This window comes from Macaca mulatta, chromosome 4 (assembly GCF_049350105.2).
Source record: "Macaca mulatta isolate MMU2019108-1 chromosome 4, T2T-MMU8v2.0, whole genome shotgun sequence".
NCBI lineage: Eukaryota > Metazoa > Chordata > Mammalia > Primates > Cercopithecidae > Macaca > Macaca mulatta.
The window spans coordinates 150,827,871-150,853,979 of record NC_133409.1 but is presented as its reverse complement, the minus strand read 5'-3'; the positions used below and the strand labels follow the sequence as shown (position 1 = coordinate 150,853,979).

General features: G+C 48.4%; 1 protein-coding gene and 1 long non-coding RNA gene across 3 annotated transcripts; one reads left to right on the top strand and one right to left on the bottom strand.

Annotated features, from left to right (window-relative positions):
- Positions 1-2,604: 2,604 nt before the first annotated feature.
- On the bottom strand, positions 2,605-10,134 carry LOC114677641 (uncharacterized). The gene is made up of 2 exons (XR_013416679.1): positions 9,398-10,134; positions 2,605-4,569 (listed from the first exon to the last, which is right to left on the bottom strand). It is a non-coding gene; the product is annotated as an uncharacterized LOC114677641 (long non-coding RNA).
- Positions 10,135-12,671: 2,537 nt separating this feature from the next.
- Positions 12,672-25,684, top strand: MICB (MHC class I polypeptide-related sequence B). Of its 2 annotated transcripts, none has more exons than XM_077998849.1 (6): positions 12,672-13,059; positions 20,911-21,153; positions 21,552-21,701; positions 22,276-22,554; positions 22,653-22,787; positions 25,033-25,684. In XM_077998849.1, exons 1-6 carry the CDS (start codon positions 12,969-12,971, stop codon positions 25,158-25,160), a joined length of 1,026 nt encoding a protein of 341 aa, XP_077854975.1. In that variant the 5' UTR covers positions 12,672-12,968; the 3' UTR covers positions 25,161-25,684.
- Positions 25,685-26,109: the final 425 nt, after the last annotated feature.

The following is a 26,109-nucleotide window of genomic DNA, read 5'->3' as shown; positions in this document are numbered from 1 at the left end:
TATTTTACAGGTCAAGTTCTCTTCCTCCCCAACTGACTGCTCATCCTCAGTCCCCCTTCATTGGCTCCTTTTGTTGTAGATGCTGGAGCACTCTGGGGTTTACTGCCTCCCAACCACTCTAGTGTCCTCCACTCCCAGGATTTTAAATATTGTCTAGACACAGATGGCTCCCAAATATATATCTCTACGTATTTCTATAATCAAAAAGATAATGGTACCAAAACAGGTACCCTGATATATTGCGGATGGGCCTGCAAACTGGAAATGTTTTCAGGAAAGGCAGTATGGCGATTTCTGCCTAAGTTAAAAATGCATACACCCAGCAGTCCCACTTCTAGAAATGTGTCCAAAACTACCCCTGCATTCCTGAAAAATGACTGTATTCAGAATTAGATGTTGCAACCCTGTTTGTAAAAGCAAAAAGGAAAGAAGAAAGAAAGAAAATGAAAAATAAAAGAAAAAATAATCCAGATGTCTGTCACTAGGGGACTGGTTAAAAAAGCATTGCAAGCTGGGCACAGTAGCACTCACCTGTGAATAGCCACTCTACTCCACTCTGGGTAACATAAGGAGGCCTCCCTACCTTCCTAAGAAAACCCAAACAAGCACTGCGTATCCACACCGCGGAGTCTACAAACATTTAACACAAAAGAAAAAAGACATAGGAAACTCTTGATATTCCCTCATGGGATGGTCTCTATGATACATTATTAAGAAGAAATAAAGCAAGGTGTAGAATAACATATAGAGTCTGCTAAAATTTGTGTGAAAAGGGACAAAGATATATATGTACACATTTATATTTGCTTGCATATGCATAAAATATATTTGGAAGAATAAACAAGAAGTTGATATCCCTGGTTGCCTGTTGGGGATGAGACAGGGTTAAGAGAGAGACATTTTACCTTTTGAACATTTTAAATTTTGAATTTTGAACTATATCAAGAAATAAAAGATAATTCCTAGGGAGACCAAACAAACCCAAGAAAATTCACAATGCAAAACCTTTTAAAAACTAATAGAATTTTTTTACTTTTATTAAAATAAATTTTAGGCCGGGTGCGGTGGCTCAAGCCTGTAATCCCAGCACTTTGGGAGGCTGAGGCAGGCGGATCACGAGGTCAGGAGATCGAGACCATCCTGGCTAACACGGCGAAACCCCATCTCTACTAAAAAATACAAAAAACTAGCCGGGCGCGGTAGCGGGCGCCTGTAGTCCCAGCTACTCGGGAGGCTGAGGCAGGAGAATGGCGTGAACTCAGGAGGCGGAGCTTGCAGTGAGCTGAGATCCGGCCACTGCACTCCAGCCTGGGCGACAAAGCGAGACTCTGCCTCAAAAAATAAATAAATAAATAAACAAATTTTAAAAATTTTCTAAATATTATATTATTCCTTTAACAAGGAGGTTTACTACCATTTTAACTCAGTATGTTGTTTTCTTTTTAATTGCATTATTTTTCCTTACATCTGTCTTTTTTCCAACACAACGTAAAATAACAGCATGATTGATTAAATGCAATTTGTTTGGTGAAGGAAATTTTGTTCAAATCTTGGTCTAAGTGGGAAAGGGATTCTAGAGGATCCAGTGCAACAATTACGGCTTCGGTATGTTCACAACGCCCCCTAGTGTTTATATGGGCTCATGGATGTGATATCTAGAAAACACTGGAATTCTCAAGGACACACGACTGAAGCCATTTGCCAAATGTTCAAGGTCCTATTAAAGGCCCATCTGAGTACTTGTCATACGAGGTCACCCTATCTTTGAATCAGAAGGTACACTCAGAGCTCCTAGGGTCACATCCCAGGCCCAACCAGCTAAGGTCAGTCAAGGAAGGTCTGGAGGTCAGTGTCGTGAGGAGTGGGGGGTCAGTGTCACTGGGAGTATGGGGACCAGTTGTGGAGTGGTGGGAGTCCCAGGTGCTGTATGAAGCCGAGCCTTTGGATCACTCTGTGATTCCACATTTGGTCCCTTCTTGGGTGTCTGATATTCCCGGGACTCCAAGGAAATCAAATGCTGCAAGCTTGGGTTGGGGAGCTGTCCAGGATGGGTCAGGTGTGGTCTCATTGATCCTACACTTCTGCCTCCCAGGCCACTCCCAGCCCTCTTCTGATATTAGAAATCAACACGGATTGCCTTAGGGTGGTGGTTCGCAAAGTGTGGTCCTGGGGGAAGCAGCATTGGCATCACCTGGGAACTTAGATATGCAATCTTCGGGGCCTGGCCTGGACTTACTGTATCAGAAACTCTCCATTTTAACAAGCCCCCAGCAGAATTCTGCTTTTCAAATCAGATCTCTGTCTCTCTCTCTCTTTCTCTCTCTCTCTCTCTCTGTCTCTCTCTCTCTCTCTCTCTCTGTCTCTCACTCTTTGTTTCAAGTCTCAATATTGAATAACTGTGACTTCTGGATAGTCAGATGTTAGACAACCTTTCTGCCAGGAAGCACCAGGCTCCTTGATCAGCTTATTCTCATTCTTGGCCTGGCCCAGAGGAAGATGTTCACTTCCTGGATTCTGAGCAAAGCTCTCCTATCCTGGGTGTCTGTGGTGCTCCCACTTACACCACAAAACAAAGTTCAAATAATATTCTTTTCTTTTATGAGATTTTTGGTATTCCTTCATTAGTCAGAGCTGAAGATCTACATATATGTCTACGAAGCAAGTGTGCATGTCTCACTAGCCAGTTTGTTAGTCTTGCCAATGCACCACAATGTAGCAGCCTCTCAGTGTCTTCTTGTGAGGTGTTACCTGGAGTTCTTTGTCTCACCACCAAGAGAATTAAGGAGCGTGGATACAAAGAGTGAGGTTGGAGCAAAAGTTTAATAAGCAAAAAAAGAAAGCTCTCCCCTGCAGAGAGGGGGCTTGGAAGAGGGTTGCCATTTTTACAGTTGAATGCAAAGGCTGATGAGGGCTGGGTGTCTCATTTGAATAAGGCACGAATTTATGGTAGCTCCACCCCATCCTCCTAGTGCCCATGTGGACCCTTAGCTTGACTCCACATTGCTTTGTTTCCCTTACTGCCCATGTATCGGGGAACAGAATTTTCCATTGCGGGCATGTCTGGGCAAGTTTCCTGTGTAGCCTTTCTTATTTGTGCAGCTGTGGGCATGTCTTAGGCAAGCCCCCCTGTGCAAGTTCCCTTTTCTGTGCCTGCAGGCTGTTCTTTTGTTTGAAATAATTCAACTGAGGACCCACCATAACTGGCCACCTGACCAGTTTCTTCCTTTTTCCTCTCTCAATTTGTGTTATAATTTCCTTACTGATCTCTGCCTGAGCAAGACTGGGCATACCTTGAAGGCAAGGAGGGTTTACTTCCTCTTACCTCAGTCCCAGCTCCTCTTAAAACAATGCCCGGCACTCAGTAGGTATTTGATAAATGTTTGCCAAATGAAGGGATTGCCTGCAATGGCCTGGCAGACAGGAAAGCAGAATGAAAACCCACAGGCCAAAAGTGGCTGGGAGAAGATTTTCCAAATCCTGGTGCTGGGCACAGGGCCCACTAAAGTTCACTTTTGAACCTTCCCATCTGTCTCATCCTCCTCTCTTCAGGGACATCCGTGCCCCACAGAGCCCACTTAGTCACACACTACCTTTCAGGACCACCTTCCAGATCAGCCAGGCACAAACCCCACAGACTTCCTGCCTGTGGCTCCAAATCCTCAGCTGAAATTCTGAGGCTAATTTCAGTGGAGTTAGAGGCTTATCCCTTAGGAGTGGCAATGGCTGGCTTTAAGATTCGAGAAGTAGTGTTTCTAATTTTTTAATTTTTTTTTTTTTTTGAGACGGAGTCTCAAAAGGCTAGAACATTACCAGGCAAGCAGGAACATCTAAAACATTTGCTGAAATTGAGTTCTCTGTTTACCTAGCCATAGGTTTGTTGCCTCATGATTTCACTGCATCTGAGCACCACGGAGCGGGGCGACAGTGCAGGTCACTAGTCCCTTGTTTCCTGATTCAGGAACAGCATGCTGTTCTACACTTACAGTCAAAGGAAATTACATCATTATAAGATGTTTAATGATGAAGTCAAAGTCCACAGAGTCAGCAAGTAAGTGTAAAAACCTCAGGAGTCCAAGGAGAGTCTACATTTCTCCCCGGAAATGGCCTCACGATGCGCTGTTGAAGGGAGCGGGTCCTTTCAAGGGGCCCCAAGATGCAGGAGCAACTGGGCTGCAGCTCTCAATAAAGATGCCCTTTCTACCTGCAGTTCCACGAAACCTCACAGGCAACTTCGGTGACCTCACCTGAGCTAGGAATTCGGGTTTTTGATGTTGGTTCTCTTTGAGCCATTGTGTGAGCTTTAAAATGTGACGTGGAGATTTTGCTATACTGGTGTTTTCTTGCTGGAATATGACATCCACGCTGACTCTGGCTTCCCTGTCTGGTCTCAGGAGGAAATGGAGTGTCCTGCACTTTTTTCCAGCATCTCTTTGTGTAAGAAGGATCAGGAGACTTGGAGTCAAGGGCTCCTCCAATCTCACTCTCCTCCATAAAACAGTGTCCCGTAAGCTTTCTGGGGGTGAGGGCCTTGACACTGTGCTGTTCTGATGAATATAATTGTCCCAGCTCCTGAAATAAAATCATAGGTGTACAAAATACCGACTCTTGCAAGCAATGCCAAGGTGGGGATGTTTCCTGGGCACCAGGTTTAGCACTTTGACTTTGTATGTACACACACAGGAGCCAGGCATTGTGGTTTATGCCTATAATCTCAGCACTTTGGGAGGCTGAGGGATGAGAATTGTTTGAAGCCAGAAATTCAAGACCAGCCTGGATAACAAAGCAAGACCCAGTTTCTACAAAAAAAAAAAAAAAAAGAAAAAAAAGAAAAAATAGATGTATATACATACACACACACACACACATAGTAGTGGCTCCAATCTGTAGTCCCAGCTACTCGAGAAGCTGAGGCGGGAGGATTACCTGAGTCCAGGAGTTGAAGCCTGCAAGGGGCTGTGATCGGGACACTGCTCTAGCTTGACCATTAGAGTGAGACCCTGTCTCAAAAACAAACAAACAAAACAAAACAAAGCAAAATACATACACACACACAGCCAGAGTCAGCGCTAAGGGAGAGGGTGACCTCGGGGTGGGGTCACAGGCATTTCTCAGGTCCCTCTCAATGGCCGTTGTCTCTTTTTCCTGGAGGTGGAGGAATCTGTACTCCATGAGGGGAAGTCCTCTGAAGAAGGCGGGAGATACTTAGGAGCAGGGTCCAGAGAGCAAAAAGGATGAGGAAGTGGAGGCAAAGTGTAGGGGGCAGGGCAAGAAGGGAGCATGTGAGGAATAGGGAGGGGGAGGACCTTCCAGCTGTCAGAAAAGTCAGGCAGAATTTGGCTCTTGGTTTTTGTGCTTTATAAGAATGGATTTGGGGAACCAGCCGGAGTGGGAGATAAGAGTCTACTTTGCAGAGGACACGCGTGAGTCTCCTAGTTTGAACTCATCAGTAGCAGCTGACAGCCAGGACCCTTGTGGGGGGCACGTGACACCCCTTTGCAACCAGGGTGTTTTCTGCACCCCACTGGCCGCCCCTCCTGGGACAGTGCTGGTCCTCTCCAACCCTAACAGGGAGGGAAGGAAGGAGAGATCTGGAGGCTTTGGGTCCTCCCTTGTGCTCCTTCTTCCTCTGCCCTTTATTCCCTGAGTGTCCTCGCCTTTCCTCTGCTACCAGGACCCCACTACAGCAAAGCGCATCCTGCACACTGGCCTGGACTCCCTTTGTAACTATCCAGTGGGTTCATCTTGCCCGCTACCTAGACAAAACCGATTTACCAAGACAGGAGAATTGCAATAGAGAAAGTAATTCATACAGAGCCCTCCGTGCGGGAGACTAGAGTTTTATTACTCAAATCAGTCTCCCTGAAAACTCTGATCAGTTTTTAAGGATAATTTGGTGGATGGAGGGGCCAGTGAATCGGGAGAGCTGATTGGTTGGCTCCGGTATGAAATCATAGTGAGTGGAGGCTATTCTCTCAGGCTGAGTCAGTTCCTGAGTCGGGGCCACAGGACTGATTGGCAGGTCCAGATGGGGCCCTCCAGTTGTTAGAAATGCAAAAACCTGAAAAGACATCTCAAAAGGCTGCTCTGAGGTTCACAATAGTGATGTTACCTTCAAGAGTAACAGGATAAGTTGCAAATCTTATGACCTCCGGAATAATGGCTGGTAATATTCAGAATTCCAGCCCCTCTCATCCTAACTTAATGGCCGGTGGCCTTTCTTCGTTTTACAAGAACAGTTTCCTTTTAAACTATAAACTAAATTCCTTCCCAAGGCTAGTTCAGCCTATGCCTAGAAATGAACAAGGGCAGTTTAGCGGTTAGAAGCAAGATGGGGTCACTTAGGTCTGATACCTTTCACTGTCATCATTTCCTTAGTTAAAATTTTGCAAAGGCGGTTTCATCTTGGCTTCAGACCTACCAATGCAGTATCACTGTGCCCTGTCCTTCCAACCACTGCCACTAGGTGGAAGCAGAGCGAGCATCGCCCAGATGGGCTAGATTCTTGCCACAGGCTCACTGCTAGAACGAACACTCTTGAGACTTTAGATCTGAAAGTCAGCCTGATTTCTGAAAGCCTTTGACCGGTTCCAAAATCAAATCAATACTCCAGGAACAAGATCTGCCTCGGCTTTGTCTCCACCCAAGAACGCTATGGCAACGCAGTTTTCAAACGTGCTTTGAGAATAAATGGAAGGGTCCCCTGTGTCCACACTCATTTGTGTTTTCCTTTTTATTACAGCCAACCCCTTTTGTAAATATTGTTACACGTCTCTCTATTCCATTGTAAACATCTCTTTCAAAGGCACTTTAAGAAAGATTCAATGCCATGAAAATATGAAGGATCCTCTTGAAAGAGAGTTTCTGGTGGTGGGTTTTAATGAACATTTTGGTTTTTAAAACTCTGTAACTATTTCGTTGTGGGGCTTAGCTTCATATTTTCAAACTGAAATATTCTCTTCCTTAACCTCCACATAAATCCAAGTTTATAATTTTTATTATTTTAAATTTTTATTTATTTTTCTGTTTTGGGGACAGGGTCTCCTCCTGTCACCCAGGCTGGAGTGCAATGGCACAATCAGAGCTCTCTGCAGCCTGAAACTCCTGGGCTTAAGCAATCCTTCTGCCTCTTATTCCCAAAGAACTGGGATTATAGTCATGAACCACTGCAATCCACCCAAATCCAAGTTTATACTAAAAGATAAAATTTCAACATTGTAGGGGATTGGTCAGGTGGTGGGAATAATTATAAAGATAAAGTTATAGGTAATAGATACAAACCTTCTTGGAAGGCAGAAAGTTTTGCAAAAGCCTCAGGATAGGGTTATGGCTGAAAGCAGCCTAATCCTCTTACCTTGAGTTAATAGCTTCGAGTAGGTACAAAGACATGTAAGGGAGTTTATCTAAAGAGCATGTTTACTCATGTGGTCCTAAGACCAACCTTTGATCATTTGTAGTACTGCTCTCTCCGGGGGGATGGCGACCAGATTAATTACCCACAGATATGTTGACTCAAAGCCTTTGTCATTAAATCTATGCTGAATAAAGGCCCACAGGGTCAGCTAGTGAAGGTATGCAGCTGCCACAACCCTTTCTGTGAGTGGCCGGGCCCCCGGCGCACTCTTTCACTGAATATCGGTGTCTTGAGTACGTTATTCATCCATCGTGCAGCCTGGGTCTGCCGGTCAGACCCCAGCACAACATCTAAGAGGAAATGAAAGTCACAAAGTTATCCCAGTCTCTGCAGTCACTGTCAAAACTTTCGTGAGGAATCTTCCAGGTTTTCCCCTACTTAAAATATATATTAATATTATGTAAGTGGTATTAGTGGCATTTTCGCCCAGGCTGGAGTGCAGTGGCATGATCTCAGCTCACTCTAACCTCTGCCTCCCAGATTCAAGCGATTCTCCTGCCTCAGCCTCCCAAACAGCTGGAACTACAGGCACCCGCCACCACGCCTGGCTAATGTTTGTATTTTCAGTAGAGACAGGGTTTCACCATGTTGGCCAGGCTGATCTTGAACTTCCGACCTCAGGTTATATGCCCACCATAGCCTCCCAAAGTGCTGGGATTACAGGCATGAGCCACTGTGCCCAGCCTCCTTAACCTTTTAAAAAAGGTTAAAAGTATGCTTGGCATATCTTTTCATAGCAATACTTAAAATTGCTCTTACTCTTTTTAATGACAGCACAGAATTTTATCATGTAGCTGTTCTTTGGGAGAGGACTGAAATCTTCTTTATCTTCACTGTGGTAAAGGAGATGTGGGTGTGTGCAACAGCTAAAATTCATCAAGTTGAACATTTTAAATAGATGCAGTTTATTGCATGCAAAGTATGCCCCAATAAGATGATTTAAAAATATTATCCTCTTTGAGGCTTGTACTTTGCTTATGTGAAACAAAACAAAACAAAAACCTTGTTCTTGTGCCCAGGAGACACACCCTGACACATCTGGAGGTAGAGGGTCATGCTCTCTGCAACTTACCTCCACAGGCCCTGAAATAACAATAATAGCAGTATGTTTACAGATTCACAGAGAGAGAAAGCTATTGTAAAAATGTTCATAAGTAAAACTAGATAAAGAGCAAAAAAAAGAAATAATGAAACTGCGTCTTTTAAATTTTATCTCTCCGGCCGGACGCGGTGGCTCACGCCTGTAATCCCAGCACTTTGGGAGGCCGAGGTGGGCAGATCACGACGTCAGGAGATCGAGACCATTCTGGCTAACACAGTGAAACCCCGTCTCTACTAAAACACAAAAAATTAGTCGGGCGTGGTGGCGGGCGCCTGTAGTCCCAGCTACTCGTGAACCCGGGAGGCGGAGCTTGCAGTGAGATCCCGCAACTACACTTCAGCCTGGGCGACAGAGCGAGACTCCGTCTCAAAAATAAACACATAAATAAATCTCTCCTTGACTTTTTCTCTCCCCTTTTCTTCCTATCTCTTCCCTCCTTTCCTCAACGCGTCCCCCTATCCTTCCCTCTTTTCTGCATTCTCTGCATTTGATCTCCGGTGTATTCCAGCCTCCAGGCCAACAAACGTGTCCGCGTCCGCCGGGGGCAGGTCAGGGAAGGGACGCGAGGCGGTGCTGTCACCGCATTCTGAGAGCCGCAGCGACCTGGGCCCCTTGTATCATTTCAGTGAAGGTCACTCCAGTCTTTGATGGAGGCCACACTCGGAGCGTAAATCAGGATCCTCACTGAAGTGGCAGGACCCTGAGAGGCTTTTTCCTGGCCCCTTAGTTGTGGGTTTTCCTGCGGGCGGTGGAGACCGTTTCCATCAGAACTGCCCAGAGGCGGGCGCTGCCTTCCAGGGGTGGCGGAGCAGCAGGAAGCGTTTTCGGATCCTGGAATCCGTGGGCGGCCCGTGGGAGGAACTGAGGCGCATTTCCCTACTCACCCGGCTCCGAATCCACCGCGGTGCTGTTTCAAGCGACTCAGATTCCAGATCGCGCTCCAGCCCGGACTCGGAATTCCTGCCCCGCGGGTCTGCATTTCACAGCGGCAGGTGTGAGTGACCCGCAGCTGGAGACCAGAAGCCTGAAGGCAGCTCTGCCCTCCCCAGCCCGCAGCGCCGTTATTCCGTTTCTATATCAGTAAACACGTTTCGTTTTCCGTAGCCCGGGGCGGGGTGACGGGTGATCCCAGTCCTCGCAGTGAACTCCGGGCCGCAGAATTCAAAACGCTTGCGGGCAAGGCCGGGCGCGGTGGCTCTCGCCTGTAATCCCAGCACTCTGGGAGGCCGAGGCCGGCGGATCACCTGAGGTCGGGAGCTCGAGACCAGCCTGACCAACATGGGGAAACCCCGTCTCCACTAAAAATACAAAATTAACCGGGCATGGTGGTGAATGCCTGTAATCCAAGCTAGTAGGGAGGCTGAGGCAGGAGAATCGCTTAAACCTAGGAGACGGAGGTTGCGGTAAGCCGAGATCGCGCCATTGCACTCCAGCCTGAGCAACAGGAAGGAAAACTCTGTCGGAAAAAAAAAAAAAAAGCTTTCGGGGCCGGAGCTGCAGCCCCGCCCTGGGTTATGGGAGCGACCGCGCTGGGCCGTTTCTCTTTCTTTTCCGGACCCTGCAGTGGCACCTAAAGTCTGCAAGAAGGAAATCGCCTCTGTGCTCCTGAGTGCATGGGGTATAAGGCAAGTGCTGAGGGAGAAAACGTAGTTGATGAGACAGAGCAGACGGGGCTGGTGGTGGGGTGGAGGGGGAGGGCTTTGGACAGAAGACCTGGGGGGCTTGGTGGGAGAGGGATGCCCAGGCCTGGGCACTAAGAAGCAACTCCCCTGGAGCTTGAGACCATCTTGGCCTCCCCCAGCCCCGGAGAGGACTGGCTTCATGTCTCCCTGAAACCACTTCTAAATGCCTTAGAACAAACCTTGCATATTTATTATTATTATTGAACTATTAAGTCTTTTTTGGCGGTGAGCTGAATGAGATGCTTTGCTGGAGCTGGCACAGGGAGAAGGTCCTGGAGGGAGGGTAGACACTGTGGAGGGAAGGGCTGGGTCCATCTCCCTCTCTGTCTCTCACTAGGCTTACGATCTTTAGCAGTGAAAATAATCTCTCTGAGGCGGGGAAAGGACTCCAGTCCCTGCTGTGCTCAATAAATTATGAGGATCAAAATAAATTATCAGTGAATGTGAATGGGAAAACTAAGAAATTGTTAAAACTCTCAAATATGCTACATTTTAATCCACAGAAAAGTATAGGCTAGGGATCATGGGGGAATAGTTAGTAATGACAGGTATAGTTTAACTTAAAAAAAAAAAAAAGTTTGTGAGGCTGACAAAGAAGAAATGGGCACATTTCCTGATCTTGGAGGGTTCACAGGGTAGAAGATGGTAGATGACAGCTGGGTGTGGTGGGACTCGCCTGTAGTCCCAGCTACTCAAGAGGCTGTGGTGGGAGGATTGCTTGAGCCCAGGCATTCAAGGCTGCAGTGAGCTATAATCACGCCCCTGCTTTCCAACTGGGTGACAGTTGGAATAAAAAAATAAAATAAATAAAAAAAGATTCAAGGCAGGGCACAGTGAGTAGTACTATTAGGAAAGTTCAAACCACGGGCTAAATCTGTAGTTCTAAAACGACTATACATTGGAAACACGTAGGGAACTTTAAAAGATACTAAGATTTAGGTCCAACCTAGGTTTACTGATTTAACAACCTAGGTTGTGGCTGTGGCCTGGGAACATGGATATTGAAAACTCCAGGTGGTTCTATGCAGTGACTAGGTTTGAAGACCACTGCCTAGATGTCCCAGCGACTAAGAGATGCACTTTGGGGACAAGGCAATTCTCTTAGTAGAAAGAGGCTTTCCGGACAGCATTCTTACTATTGAGAATTAAGAATTCATATGCCACACAATTTATCCTTTTAAAGTGTACAGCTCAGTGTCTTTTAGCATAATCACAAGGTTGTGCCACTGTCACCACTATCTACCCTGGAAGATTTTTTTCCTTTTTTTCTTTTTTCTTTTCTTTTTCTTTTAAAGGCTAGTCAAGTGAAACACTGGGAGTGAAGAAGAAACAAAGACATCTGTAACTAGTTGTGATCAATTAGTTGTAAACACCACTGCACTCAGACCAGCCTAATTGGGAAGATTTTAAGGCTATGGTGTGGTCTGATGGGTTCCAAGTCAGAGGTGACAGTAACCTGGAAGAGGGAAACTGCTTGAGAAGTGGCATTCTGGTGGGATAGGGTGAGGAGATCCCAGAGCCCACTTTTACTGCAACCCTGGGGAGATGTCACCAGAGAAATGGGGGTGGTGCCAGACAGCAGGTTGTGGCAGCTGTGGTTTCCATGATAGAGTAGAAGCATCCATCATGTGTGACATTCAGCAGATGGGGCGCTGTGGGTAGCTTGGAGCACTCTGGTTGTAACTGAGGCAGGCACAGTGTTTAGGAAGCCTGTGCAGTAATCTAGGCTGAAGGGAGGGGAAAGCCCAGACTAACATTGTGGCTGTGGGATTGAAATAGGGTTGGAGGAGCTGACTTTGATTCCCGGAGATGAAGGGGAAAGAGGAAATCAGAAAGGACCAAGGATGGTGATGTTCTTAAGAGAAACTGAGGAGGAAGAGAGGATGATGTGGTGGGAGATGTGTAGAGAGTCCTTGTAGATCTGCCACATTGGAGGGGACTATGGTCCCAGAGGTACAGATGTCCTAAAACAGGCTGGAAAAAGGAGTCTGGAGAGAGCTTGGTGTAGTGAACCATGGGGAGCCTCCTCGTTGGCCCTGTGATCACCCAGGGACTGAATAGAGAGGCGGCCCTGGGAGACCTCAGACACTTAAAGGATATAAAGGGGTGAAAGGGGGGCCTGGCTTTGAGTCAAAGGGAGGAGAAGGAGATTATAAAGCTGAAACGTCTAAGAGAGTTTGTGGTCTGAGCTGTTCTACTGGGGCAGGTACTTTTGAGAGGCAGAGGTGGCTGAGATCTGGAAACAGGTCTGCAAATCTGGCCAGTGACGCTGTGCGCGGTTAAGGGAGTGTGTTGGGAGAATAGCCACGCATTGTCCGTCCCGGAAGGAACAAGCCAGCGAGAGCCGATATGATGGGGCGGCCGGCGAATGGGGCTTGGTGAGGCCCGCGCTCCTAGGGGTGGGGGTGTGGGGATGGGTGGTCGCGATGCCGGGAGGGCGGGCAGGGCCCTGGCCGTGCTCATGAAGTTGAAGCTGTTCTCTCAGCTACTCGAAGCTCGTCCCTGCTTTAGGCTGCGCTCCCGCGTGCTCCCCTTTTCTGGGAGCCAAGTCCCGCTGTCTAAATCTCCCCAAGTCTCCAGCCCACTGGAATTTTCTCTTCCGAGCGTGGGCCCGCCCTCTCCGCTCCTGATTGGTCCTATGTTCCGGGCCCCAGTTTCATTGGATGAGCGGTCGGGGCCGGGCCAGGTGATTAAGTTTCCGCCGCGCTTTCCCCCCGGGCTTAGCTCAGTTCGCCACTGCTTGAGCCGCTGAGAGGGTGGGGACGTTGGGGCCATGGGACTGGGCCGGGTCTTGCTGTTTCTGGGCCGGGTCTTGCTGTTTCTGGCCAGCATATTCTCTTTTACACGTCCGGGAGCCGCTGCTGGTGAGTGGCGTTCCTGGCGGTCCTCGGCGGAGCGGGAGCAGCGGGGCGTTTCGGGGGGTCGGGTGGGTCGCGGCGAGCGCTGTGTGTCAGGGCGGGGCTCAGGTGCGCTGTCGGTGGTGCGGGGAGCCGGACGCGGCCATTGCCGCCACACTTCAGCCTGCTTTCCCGTCTCTTTTCAGTCCTCGGGATCCCGCATCACCTGCCTATTCTGGTCTCCTCCTGCGCTTGCTCTCCTCGCCTCTCCTCCGCTTCCTCTCACTTTTCGGACAAACCAGTCCTTCTGAGGCCCATGGGTTCCCGGGCTGCCTCCGGGGCTGCTCCTGTGAATGGCATTCGAGGGCTCTTCCAGCTCGGCCACTGAGGCAGCCACAACCCCCGGTGCTCGGGGCGGCTCTCAGGTCCCTGAAGTCCTGTCCTCTCCCGGAGCCGACGTGTTCTCAGCTCCTGGGCCACAGCTCCTGGATTTGGAGCCCTCCTTTCTTGGGACCCGGAGCTGGTGCTTCCTGCTGTTGTGGGTACTGTGGGGGTTTGGAGTCTGCAGGCTCCGGACAGAGGATTCTTCCTGCGACTTCTCTCATCCCCAGCTCATTCTCCCCTCGCCTCCGGCTTCCGGGAGTCCTCTCCTCTCTCGCATCCCACTCCTACTAATGACCAATGATCTAAGGACACCAGATTCCCTCCTACCTCCTCCCTGCCCATCTCAAGGCCCGCTGGGTGCTGTTGCCCTCCCAGCTCCCTGCTACCCCTTCCTGTGTGCTGTTCTCTGATCCATTTCTAGGGTGTCCTCTGCCCTCATCCCCTGCCCCCGCCACCGAAGGTCCCTCCTGCCTCCCTTATGGGCCTTTCCTACAAGCAGCCTTCACCCAGTGCTGCCCCTATGCCTCCTACTCCCAATTGTCCCTGACCCTAACTTTCTGGTGCTGCCTTTTTTCTGGGGGTCTTCCCTCCATCCCACTCCCCTCCAGACCACCCAAGGGGAGCCCTGGTGCTAATGGCAGTTGGGCCTTAGGCAGGGCACAGGGCAGTGCAGATGCCCCCTCCTCTCTAGCGCAGGTGCCTCCTCTGGACTCTGCCTCACGGTGGCCCCTTCCCCACTTCTTCATCCTCAGCCTCACCTTCTTGAGGACCCCACCCTCCAGCCCACAGGTGCTGAACCATCCCTCCCGGGTCCCTCCGCCCCTCTCCACCTTGGGACCTTGCACTGCTCTCACTTCTTGCCCAGCTGCCTTGGGCCCTCAGCAAGTTCTCATCTTTCCCAAGTCCCACCCTCCCCTCCTGTCCTCACCCTACCTCAAGTTCTCCCACAGTTACTCCTGCACCATGGTCATGCCGCCCTCCAGTTCTTGCTCTGCCCATCTCCCCTCCCCAACCCAGACCTAAAACAGGCTGTTGGGCCAACTGCTCCTTGACCTTCATTCTTTTCTTTTGGTTCCTTGACCCCAGTGGGCTCTCACTCCCTACATCACATATCTAAAATCTGTTTTGCCTGCCCTTGGGGTGCCACTGTTCCCCCTCCAGCACTACTCCTTTTGGCAGGCCCTTCCTCAGGCTGAGAATCTCTCCCTCTACCTTGGTTTTCTCTCTCTGGCCAGCACTCCCACCCCTTACTTTGTTTTTAATTTTTAACTTTTGTTTGGGTATGTAGTAGATATTATGTATTTATTTATGGGGTACCTGGGATATTTTAACACAGGCCTACAATATGTAATAATCACATCAGGGTAAATGCAGTATCTATCACAACAAGCATTTATCCTTTCTTTGTGCTACAAACCCATTATGCTCTTTCAGTTATTTTTAAATGTACAATAAATTATTGTTGACTGTACCCACCCTGCTGTGCTATCTACTAGATCTTATTCGTTCTAACTATATTTTTGTACCCATTAACCATCCCACTCCCCCACTCCCCACTACCCTTCTCAGCCTCTGGTAATCATCATTCTATTGCCTCTCCCCATGAGATCAACTGCTTTAATTTTTGGCTCTCACAAATAAGTGAGAACATGCAAAGTTTGTCTGTCTGGGCCTGGCTTATTTCACTTCACATAATGACCTCCAGTTCTTTGCAAATGACACTATGGCTGAATAGTACTCCACGTACACACGTACGCCACATTTTCTTTCTTCATTCGTCTGTTGATGGACACTTAGGTTGCTTGCAGATCTTGGCTGTTTTGAATAGTGCTGCAATAAACATGGAAATGTAGGCAACTGTTTAATACACCGATTTCCTTTCTTTTGGGTATATGCCTAACAGTGGGAGTGTGGAGCATATGACAGTTCTATTATATTTTTAGTTTTTGGAAGAACCTCCACATTGTTTCCCATAGTGGTCGTACTAGTTTACATTCCCACCAACAGTGTACAAGGGTTCCCTTTTGCTACATCCTCGCCACCTTATTGCCTGTCTTCTGGATAAGGGTGGGATGATTTGATTTGCCTTCATCTGATGACGCATGATGTTGAGGACTTTTTCATATACCTGTTTGCCATTTGTATGTCTTCTTTTGAGAAATGATTATTCAGATCTTTTGCTTATTTTTAAATTGGATTATTAGATACTATAGTTTCTTAGTTTGAGGTCATAGATTTACGTCTTTAATCCTTTTTGATTTGATTTTTGTATATGGTGAGAGATAGGGTCTAGTTTCATTCTTCTGCATGTGGATATCCAGTTTCCCCAGAATCATTTATTGAAGAGACTCTCCTTTGCCCAGTATGTGTTATGGGTACCTTTGTTAGAAATGAGTTCACTGTAGATGTATGGATTTGTTTCTGGGTTCTCTATTCTGTTTCATTGGTCTGTGTGTCTGTTTTTATGCCACTACCATGCTGTTTTGATTACTGTAGCTCTGTAGTATAATTTGAAGTCAAATAATGTGATTCCTGTAGTTTTGTTCTTTTTGCTCAGGGTAGCTTTATCTATTCTGGGTTTTTTGTGATTCCATATATATTTTAGAATTGTTTTTCTATTTCTGTGAAGAATGTCATTGGTGTTTTGATAGGAATTGCATTGAATTTATAGATTGCTTTGGGTAGGATGGATATTTTAACAAAATTGATTATTCTGGCTGGGCGCAGTGGCTCACACTTGTAATCCCAGCACTTTGGGGGGCCCAGGCGGGTAGATCACTTGAGGTCGAGAGTTCAAGACCAGCCTGATCAACATGGAGAAAACCCGCCTCTACTAAACATACAAAATTAGCCGAGCATGGTAGCATATGCCTGTAATCCCAGCTACTCAGGAAAGCTGAGGCAGGAGAACCGCTTGAACCCAGGAGGCAGAGGTCTTGGTGAGTTGAGATCGCGCCATTGCACTCCAGTCCAGGCAACGGGAGCAAAACTCCGTCTCAGAAAAAAAAAAAAATTGATTATTCCAGGTCATGAACATGGAATGCCTTTTCCATTTTATTGTGTCCTCTTCAGTTTTTTGCATCAGTGTTTTGTTTTTTTTGTTTGTTTGTTTGTTTGTTTTTTCTGAGACAGAGTCTCGCTCTGTCGCCCAGGCTGGAGTGCAGTGGCCGGATCTCAGCTCACTGCAAGCTCCATCTCCCGGGTTCACGCCATTCTCCTGCCTCAGCCTCCCAAGTACCTGGGACTACAGGCACCCGCCACCGCGCCCGGCTAGTTTTTTGTATTTTTTTTTTTAGTAGAGACGGGGTTTCACCGTGTTAGCCAGGATGGTCTCGATCTCCTGACTTCGTGATCCGCCCGTCTCGGCCTCCCAAAGTGCTGGCATTACAGGCTTGAGCCACCGTGCCCGGCTCCGCATCAGTGTTTTATGGTTTTTATTGGAGAGATCTTTCACTTCTTCAGTTAAGTTTATTGAAGGGGTGGCCTGCCCCTCCACACCAGAAATAAGACACAGAGACAAAGTATAGAGAAAGAAAAACGGGGCCCAAGGGACCGGCGCTCAGCTTACAGAGGACCCACACCGGCACCGGTCTCTGAGTTCCCTTAGTATTTATTGATAATTATCTTTACCATCTTAAAGATAAGGGAGTGGCAGGACAATAGGATCATTGTAGGGAGGAAATCAGCAGTAAGACATAAGAACAAAAATCTCTGTGACGTGAATAAGTTTAAAGGAAAATGCTGTGCCTTGAGATGCATATGCAAACATCTCCATAAACCTTTTAGCAGCATTGTTTCAGCCTATCACATGGGGAGAAACCTTGGACAATACCTAGCTTTCCTAGGCAGAGGTCCCTGCGGCCAAAGGTCGTGTACGGCCAAAGGTCGTGTACGGCCAAAGGTCGTGTACGTGTCCCTGGGTAGTTGAAATTAAGAGAATGGTGATGACTTTCAACCAGCAAGCTGCCTTCAGGCATTTGTTTAACAAAGACACATCCTGCACAGCCCAAAATCCATTAAACCTTGAGTCACCACAGCACATGTCTCTTGCAAGGACAAGGTTGGGGGTAGGATCACAGATTAACAGCATCTCAAATACAGAACAAAATGGAGTCTCTTATGTCTACTTCTTTCTATATAGACACAGTAACAGGCTAATCTCTTTCTTTTCCCCACAGTTTATTCCTAGGTATTTTATTTTATTTGTAGCTAAATGGGATTAGTTTCTTGATTTCTTTTTCAGATTATTTGCTGTTAGCACATAGAAATGCTACTGATTCTTCATGTTGATGTTGTATCCTGCAACTTTACTGAATTTGTTCTTCAGTTCTATTAGGTTTTTGGTGGAGTCTTTAGGTTTTTCCAAATATCAGACCACATGATGTACAAACAAGGATAATCTGACTTCTTCTTTTCCAATTTTGATGCCCTTTATTTCCTTCTCCTGTCTGATTGCTCTAGCTAGGACTTGCAGTATTGTGTTGAATAACTGTACTGAAAGTAGTCATCCTTGTCTTGTTCCAGATCTTAGAGAAAAGGCTCTCAGTTTTCCCCCATTCAGTATGTTACTAGCTGTGAGTTTGTCATATATGACTTTTATTATATTGAGGTCTTTTCATTGTATACTCAGTGTTTTTAGAGTTTTTATCATGAAGGAATGTTAAATTTATCATGCTTTTTCAGTATCAGTTGAAATGGTGATATGGCTTTTGTCCTTTATTCTGTTGATATGATTTATTACATTGATTAATTTGTAGATGCATACTTGGAATACATTCCACTTGATCATGAAGAATGATCTTGTTAATGTATTGTTGAATTTGGTTTGCTAGTATTTCATTGACAATATTTGCCTCAGTGTTCACCAGGGTTATAGGCCTGTAGTTTTCTTTTTTTGATGTGTCTTTGCCTGGTTTTGGTATCAGGATATTCCTGGCTTTGTAAAATGAGTTTGGAAGTATTCCTTCCTCCTCTATTTTTCAGAACAATTTGAATAGGACTGGTATTTCTTGTTCTTTAAATGTTTAATTGTGGTAAAGTATACATTACATAAATTTTACTGTTTTAACCACTTCTAAGTGTATACTCGGTGGCATTAGCTACATTCACATTTTTGTGCAACCCAAAACTCTGTACCCATTAATCGGTAACTCCGCATTCCTCGCTACCTCTGGCCCCTGGTAACCACCATTCTACTTTTTGTTTCTATGAATTTGACATTCTAGGTACCTCATTTAAGTAGAATCATGTAATGTTTGTCTTTTTGTTTCTGGCTTATTTCACTTATAATATTTTGAGGTTCATCCAGGTTGTAGTATGGGTCAGAATTTCATTCCTTTTAATGATGAATAATACTCATGATATGTATGTACCACGTCTTGGTTATCCATTCCTCAGACAGTGGACACTTGGGTTGTTTCTACCTTTTGGATATTGGCAAATATTTCATTTCTCTTGGGTATATATTTATTTCTTTTGGGTATATATCCAGAAATAGAATTGTTGGACCATACAGTATTTCATGTTTTAATTTTTAGAGGCATCACCATAGTGTTTTCCATTGCAGGTGTGCCATTTTATATTTCCAGAAGCAGTATACAGGGGCTTCAGTTTCTCTACCTCCTTGCCAAACTTGCTATTTGTGTGTGTGTGTGTGTGTGTGTGTGTGTGTGTGTGTGTGTGTGTGTGTGTGTGTGAGAGAGATAATAGCCATCCTGATTGGTTTGAGGTAGTATCTCATTATCTCATTGTGGTTTTGATTTGTATTTTCCTAGTAACTACTGATATTGAGCATCTTTTCATGTGTTTATTGATCATTTGTATATTTTCTTTGAAGAATTGGCCATTCAAGTCTTTTGCCTATTTTTCTCCCCCACATAGCTTCTCATGGCTACTTTGCCCATTTTTGAGTGGGTTGACTGTTTTGTTGTTTTTGTCAGACTTTTTTATATTCTATATATTCTGAAAACTAATTTCTTGGTTTCTTTTTTGAGACGGAGTCTTGCTCTGTCGCCCAGGCTGGAGTGCAGTGGCACGATCTCGGCTCACTACAAGCTCTGCCTTCCAGGTTCACGCCATTCTCCTGCTTCAGCCTCCCTAGTAGCTGGGACTACAGGCTCCTGCCACCATGCCCGGCTAATTTTTTTTTTTTTTTTTTTTTTTTTTTTTTGGAGACAGGGTCTCCCTCTGTCACCCAGGCTAGAGTGCAGTGGCGCCATCTCAGCTCACTGCAAGCTCTGCCTCCTCGGTTCACGCCATTCTCCTGCCTCGGCCTCCCAAGTAGCTGGGACTACAGGTGCCCACCACCATGCCCAGCTACTTTTTTTGTATTTTTTCTAGTAGAGACGGAATTTCACCATGTTAGCCAGGATGGTCTTGATCTCCTGACCTCGTGATCTGCCTGCCTCGGCCTCCCAAAGTGCTGGGATTACAGGCATGAGCCACCGCGCCTGGCCTTCTGGAATCTTATCAGATATATGACTTGCAATATTTATTTCATTTCAGAGGTTGATTGCTTTTTCACTCTGATTGTGCCCTTTGATGCACAGATGTTTTGAATATTCGTGAGTCCAGTTTGTCAGTTCTTTCTATTCTATCTGTGCCTTGGCGTCATATCCATGAAAGCACTGTCAAATCCTATGTCATGAAGATTATCCCCAATGTTTTTTTCTAAGATATTTTTAAGTTTTAGTTCTTGAGTTTAGAGTTTAGGTCTTTGATTCATTTTGAGTTAATTTTTGTATATAGTACAAATTAAGGGTCCAATTTTATTTTATTTGAACATCCAGTGCCCCCAACACTATTTGCTGAAAAGATGGACTGACTCTTTGAGACCTGTCACCTGCTCACCCCGGTGGACACTAGCTGGTCCGTCCAATTGCTGTCCTGGGGCCTTGTCATGCCACTCCTCCACTTTGGACCCAAGCCCACACCATTGCTCCCCTCTGGGATACTGACCCCACTATAAGCTTCCCTGGGGCTACAACCTTCCTACCCTTGTGCCTCTTGACCACCCCCTCCCTTGTCCCCGCCATGCCCATGATGAGTCTTTTCTCGAGGCAGCTCCCCTTGCCTCCATCTCACCCTCACCTGTGCACCACAGCCACACTGGACATGGGTCCCCCTGAGCCTGAGTCCCTTCCCATTCCCCCCGTCCCCTCTGGCAAGACCTTCCTTCCACCGCTGCCTTCCCTTGCCCCTTCAGGGCAGCCTCACCCCATGGCCCCTATTCCCTTAGGGGGCTTGTGGCCACCCAATCCTGGCACCTGGCCTACAAGTTTGTCATCTCCATTCCCCCTTCTTCTGTTCGTCAGTCCCCTCCTCTGTCCTCCCACCCTCACAGTTTTCCTTGTATCTGAAATCCTCGTTCTTGTCCCTTTGCCCATGTGCATTTCCTGCCTCCTCAGGAAGCTTGGGACAGCAGACCTGTGTGTTAAACATCGATGTTAAGTTATTTCCAGGAAGAAGTTTCATCTGTGATTTCCTCTTCCCCAGAGCTCCACAGTCTTCGTTACAACGTCACGGTGCTGTCCCGGGATGGATCTGTGCAGTCAGAGTTTCTTGCTGAGGGACATCTGGATGGTCAGCTCTTCGTGCGCTATGACAGGGAGACGCGCAGGGCAAGGCCCCAGGGACAGTGGGCAGAAGCAGTCCTGGGAGACCAAGAGACCGAGGACTTGACAGAGAATGCGCAGGACCTCAGGAGGACTCTGACTCATATTGAGGGCCAGAAAGGAGGTGAGTGCGGGCAGGGGCAAGAGTAATGGGAGGCCTTCTCCAAGAGAGTTGGAGGCAGAGAGCAGGACCCGTCTCTTCCTGCTGGTTCTGGCTGGGGGTGGGGGTGAGGAGTAGGTCGGTGGGGCTCAGCAGGGAGGTGAGTCGGCACTCAGCCCACACAGGGAGGCATGGAGGAGGGCCAGGGAGGTGTCCCTGCTGGGCTGAGTTCCTCACCTGAGTGGAAAGGTGACGGTTTCAGGAATGGAGAAGTCACTGCTGGGTGGGGGCAGGCTTGCATTCCCTCCAGGACATTCAGAACTGTGAGATCTATGAAGATGGCAGCACCGGGGGCTCCCGGCATTTCTACTACGATGGTGAGCGCTTCCTCTCCCTAAACCTGGCGACTCAGGAATGGACAGTGGCCCAGTCCTCCAGAGCTCAGACCTTGGCTATGAATTTCTGGAAGGAAGATACCATGAAGACCAACACACACTATCGCGCTATGCGGGCAGACTGCCTGAAGAAACTACGGCGATATCAGAAATCTAGGGTGGCCGTCAGGAGAACAGGTACCAACCCTGGCCAGGGGCTCTCCTCTCCCTCCAATTCTGCTAGAGTTGCCTCCACCTCCCAACTCTTTCCAGGGAAACCCTCCCTGTGCTATGTTAGCATCTTGTGTCCTGATTTTCCTCTATCGTTAGAGCCACTGGATAAAGACAGTGGGTCAGGGACTGAACCATCCAGTGTTGTAATCTGGGAAAGCGGCGGGCCCTGCGACAGAAGCCTGAGCCTGGGGTGGGAGTTAGGCAGGAGAGGAAGCCCTCAGGGCCAGGGCTGCCCCCTCTGCCTCCCAGCCTGCCCATCCTGGAGAGTTCCCTCCTGGCCCCATGACCCAGGAGTCCACCTCGACATCCCCCTCCTCAGCATCAATGTGGGGATCCCAGAGCCTGAGGCCACAGTCCCAAGGCCCATCCTCCAGCTAGCCTGGAGTAATTTGGCCACAGGTTGAGGACAGACTTACAGAAGGTCCGGGATCTGTGAGGGATTCAGCCAGAGTGGGAACAGTGGAGAGGAGCAGACCTGTTCCCCGCATCTCCCTTTGTGGGGAGCAGGGCTTCACTGGCTCTGCCCTTTCTTCTCCAGTGCCCCCCATGGTGAACGTCACCCACGGCGAGGCCTCAGAGGGCAACATCACCGTGACATGCAGGGCTTCCGGCTTCTATCCTGGGAATATCACACTGACCTGGCGTCAGGATGGAGTATCTTTGAGCCATGACGCCCAGCAGTGGGGGGATGTCCTGCCTGATCGGAATGGAACCTACTACACCTGGGTGGCCACCAGGATTCGCCAAGGAGAGGAGCAGAGGTTCGCCTGCTACATGGAACACAGCGGGAATCACAGCACTTACCCTGTGCCCTCTGGTGAGGCTGGGGTGACCCTGGAGAGGGTCAGGCCAGGGTAGGGACAACAGGGAAGGCTGTAGTTTTCTGCCCAGTGTATAACAAGTCCCTTTTTTCAGGGAAGCCACCGGTGCTTCAGAGTGAACGGCTAAACCTTCTGTATGTTCTTGTTGCTGTTGCCGTTGTTACAGCATTTATTATTATCTGTGTTCATCGTTGCAAGAAGAAGAAAACATCAGCGGCAGAGGGTCCAGGTGAGAAAAGGAGGCAGTTTCTGGAGATGACAAGGCTCCTGTCTGGGCAGCAGGGTCCCCTCATTGCTCCTGATAGGATGTAGGTGACAAGGCTGGAACAGGGGATGGAAGTTGGGGTATTTGGGAGGGGAATGGGAGCCACATTCCCATCTACACCCATAAGTCCTTCCCAAGCCAGGACTGGGGAAAGGCCCTCGAACGTCCAGCTGTGGCCTCCTCCTGCTGCAGGTGGAGTGGGCAGCAGGGAGGGCTGCAGCGCCTGCTTTGTCCCCGTCCCGGCCTCTCTGTCTCTCAGGCTCACGAGAGTGCGTCCAGGTGGGGTGAGTTGGGAATCACATGCTGATGGATGATCATGGCCTCAGAGGGAGCAAATAGTAAAGGCAGCTGTGATCTGGGGAGGGCCAGAAACTGGAGAGGAATCCAAGGAGAGGCAGTGCCTCCCCTATGTGCCTCCTCCAGGAGGCACTTTCCAGGTTCCCACCACCTGGCCTCCTAGAGTTTCCTTGCAGATGACATGGATGAATAGATAAGCAGATGTTCCTGGGCCATTTGAGGAGCGGGGCCCAGCCCCTCATCAGGGCAGCTGTGGTCCCTGTTTTCATCCCACCTCCGAGTGTTTTGTTCTCCAGTCCCTGAGGGACACAGTCCCCAGGCACCATCTTTTGGGGGCTTTGTTCTGTGCTCTGTGGCCTCACCTTGCCCTCCCTGAGCCAACTTCCCTTTCTCAAGGTAGTCACTGCCTGGTAAATTTGGAGTAAGGGACGGTCAGAATCTTTTCTCCCCCAGTCAGGTTGTTTGATGGGAGATGAAAAGAGACAGCAGGAAGTTTTGTGTTTCTGCAAAAACAGGCCATGCAGGGGACAATGAGAGGCTGGGGTGTCCAGGAGACCTGAGTCTCTGTCATTTCCCCACTTCTGTGTGTCTAGCGGTAGGGGCGCTGGTTTCTCATCCTTGAACCTAATTGCACTATCAGTTGGCCCCTCAGGCCTGAGCAGATGGGAAGGTTCATCCTCTGCCCTGCAGCAAGAGGGCCCCGTCCAGGAGGCACCCACAGCAGGGGCAGCGCAGGTCTGTGGTCGCTCCTGCTCTCACCTGCGGTGTCTCCCGTAGAGGGATTGTCGGTTCTGCTTTCCTGTGAGCAGGAATGGTTTCCTCGTAGGTCACTGGGGTTTTGGCCAGGAAAAGGGTATGAAATTCACGTGCCAATTGCTCAAAATTCCTGCTTTCAATGTTGATGTCCAATAAAAATGTTCATAATTTCAGCTCTATAATCTTAATAGGATTTCCTCTAATACTGCTGTTGTAAAGCATATTAAATAAAACAGGAACTCAAATTTGGAGCCCCCTCTCCAGGAGAATCTGTCTGGGAGATGGTGGCTGTGGCAGTGGCAGTTCCCAGGTGCAGAGGGTGGGCGGAGGCAGCCTCAGGCTAAGGGGACTCCCCTACTTCACATGGAGAAAATCCCTTTTAGATTGCAAGGGCAGTGGCCTAGGTGGAATCCCTGCTAGGGACAGAGCAGGAAGGCCTCGCAGCCTCACCAAGCAGCAGCCCTGGGGTGGAGTAAGTGGACCAGGCAGGAGCAGTGGTGACTCAAGAGCAGGTCACAGGCCTCGGTGGGTGCTGAGGGTCAGGAGAGGCCAGGCCTTCTCGAGCAAGGGTGGGGTCCCAGGGTCACGTCAGGTGCGGATTCTCTGGCAGCCACGTCTTTCCATGCTGGGCCTGCTGGGCCCCCCAGCCTTCCTGATGGGATTCCCAGTTAGGAGCTGTCTGCTCAGGGCTGGGAGGGGAGGAGCACTGAGCTGCAGATAGAGGGCAGAGCCCACAGTGGGCAGGGCCTGCCCTGGTGTGCAGGTGCCTCTGCAGGAGAGAAGGGCCTGGGGACTGAGAGCAAGGGTCAGGACCTCTCTTTGGGGAGGCCTCTCGCTGTAACAGGACTGGTCAGGTCTGAGAGGAGGGGAAGGTACTGGGTTCCCTCTTGGGTCTTGTCCTTTAGTCTTGTGGCCCTTTCACTCCGTGCACGATGGGTGGTGGGCAAGGGCAGGGGCTGATGTTGATGGAGTGATGGGAGGGAACTGGCAGGAGCTGGGAAAAGCAGGGAGGGAGGAAGAAAAAAGTGGGGGCCTCATCTTCCCTCAGAGAAAGGGTGAATCTGGTTTTGGAGCAACTGAAGAGAGAAAAGTCCTCAGGGAATAAACAGAACACTGCACCCAGTGGAGCATTTACCCGTTTCCCTCTTTTCTCCAGAGCTCGTGAGCCTGCAGACCCTGGATCAACACCCGGTTGGGACGGGAGACCACAGGGATGCCACACAGCTCGGATCTCAGCCTCTGATGTCAGCTCCTGGGTCCACTGGCTCTACTGAGGGTGCCTAGACTCTACAAACAGGCGGCCGGGATTCAACTCCCTGTCTGGATCTCACCAGCACTTTCCCTCTGTTTCCTGACCTATGAAACAGAGAAAATATCAGCACTTATTTATTGTTATTGGATGCTGCAAAGTGTTAGTGGATATGAGGTGTTTGCATCTCTGCCATATAGAGAGCGGCAAAGAGATCATGACCAACTCAACATTCCTTTGGAGGCTATATGATCAAACAGCAAACCGCTTATCATGAATGCAGGATGTGGGCAAACTCAGGACTGCTCCTGCCTCCTGCCGACAGAAGGTTTGCTGAGGACAATCACTCCATGGTGCTCATTGAGGTTATCTACTGGGTCATCTAGAGCCTATTGTTCGAGGAATGCAGTCTTGCAAGCCTACTCTGGACCCAGCAGCTGACTCCTTCCACCCCTCTTCTCGCTATCTCCTATACCAATAAATACGAAGGGCTGTGGAAGATCAGGGAGCCCTTGTTCGCGAGAAGCAAGGAGCCCCCTGACCCCTTGTTCCAAATATACTCTTTTGTCTTTGTCTTTATTCCCACGTTCATCTTTCGTTCAGTCCAGTACAGGGTTGTGGGGCCCTTAACAGTGCCATATTAATTGGTATCATTATTTCTGTTGTGTGTGTGTGTGTTTTGTTTTTTTGGTTTTTTTTATTTTGAGACGGAATCTCTGTCACCCAGACTGCAGCTCACTGACTTGATCTCAGCTCACTGCAACCTTTGCCTCCCAGGTTCAAGGAGTTCTCATACCTCAGCCTCCCGAATAGCTGGGATTACAGACAGGCACCACCACACTCAGCTAATTTTTGTATTTTTCGTAGAGACGGGGTTTCGCCAAATTGGCCAGCCTAGTCTCAAACTTCTGACCTCAGGTGATGCACCTGCTTCAGCCTCCCAAAGTGCTGGGATTACAAGCATGAGCCACCGTGCCTGGCCTA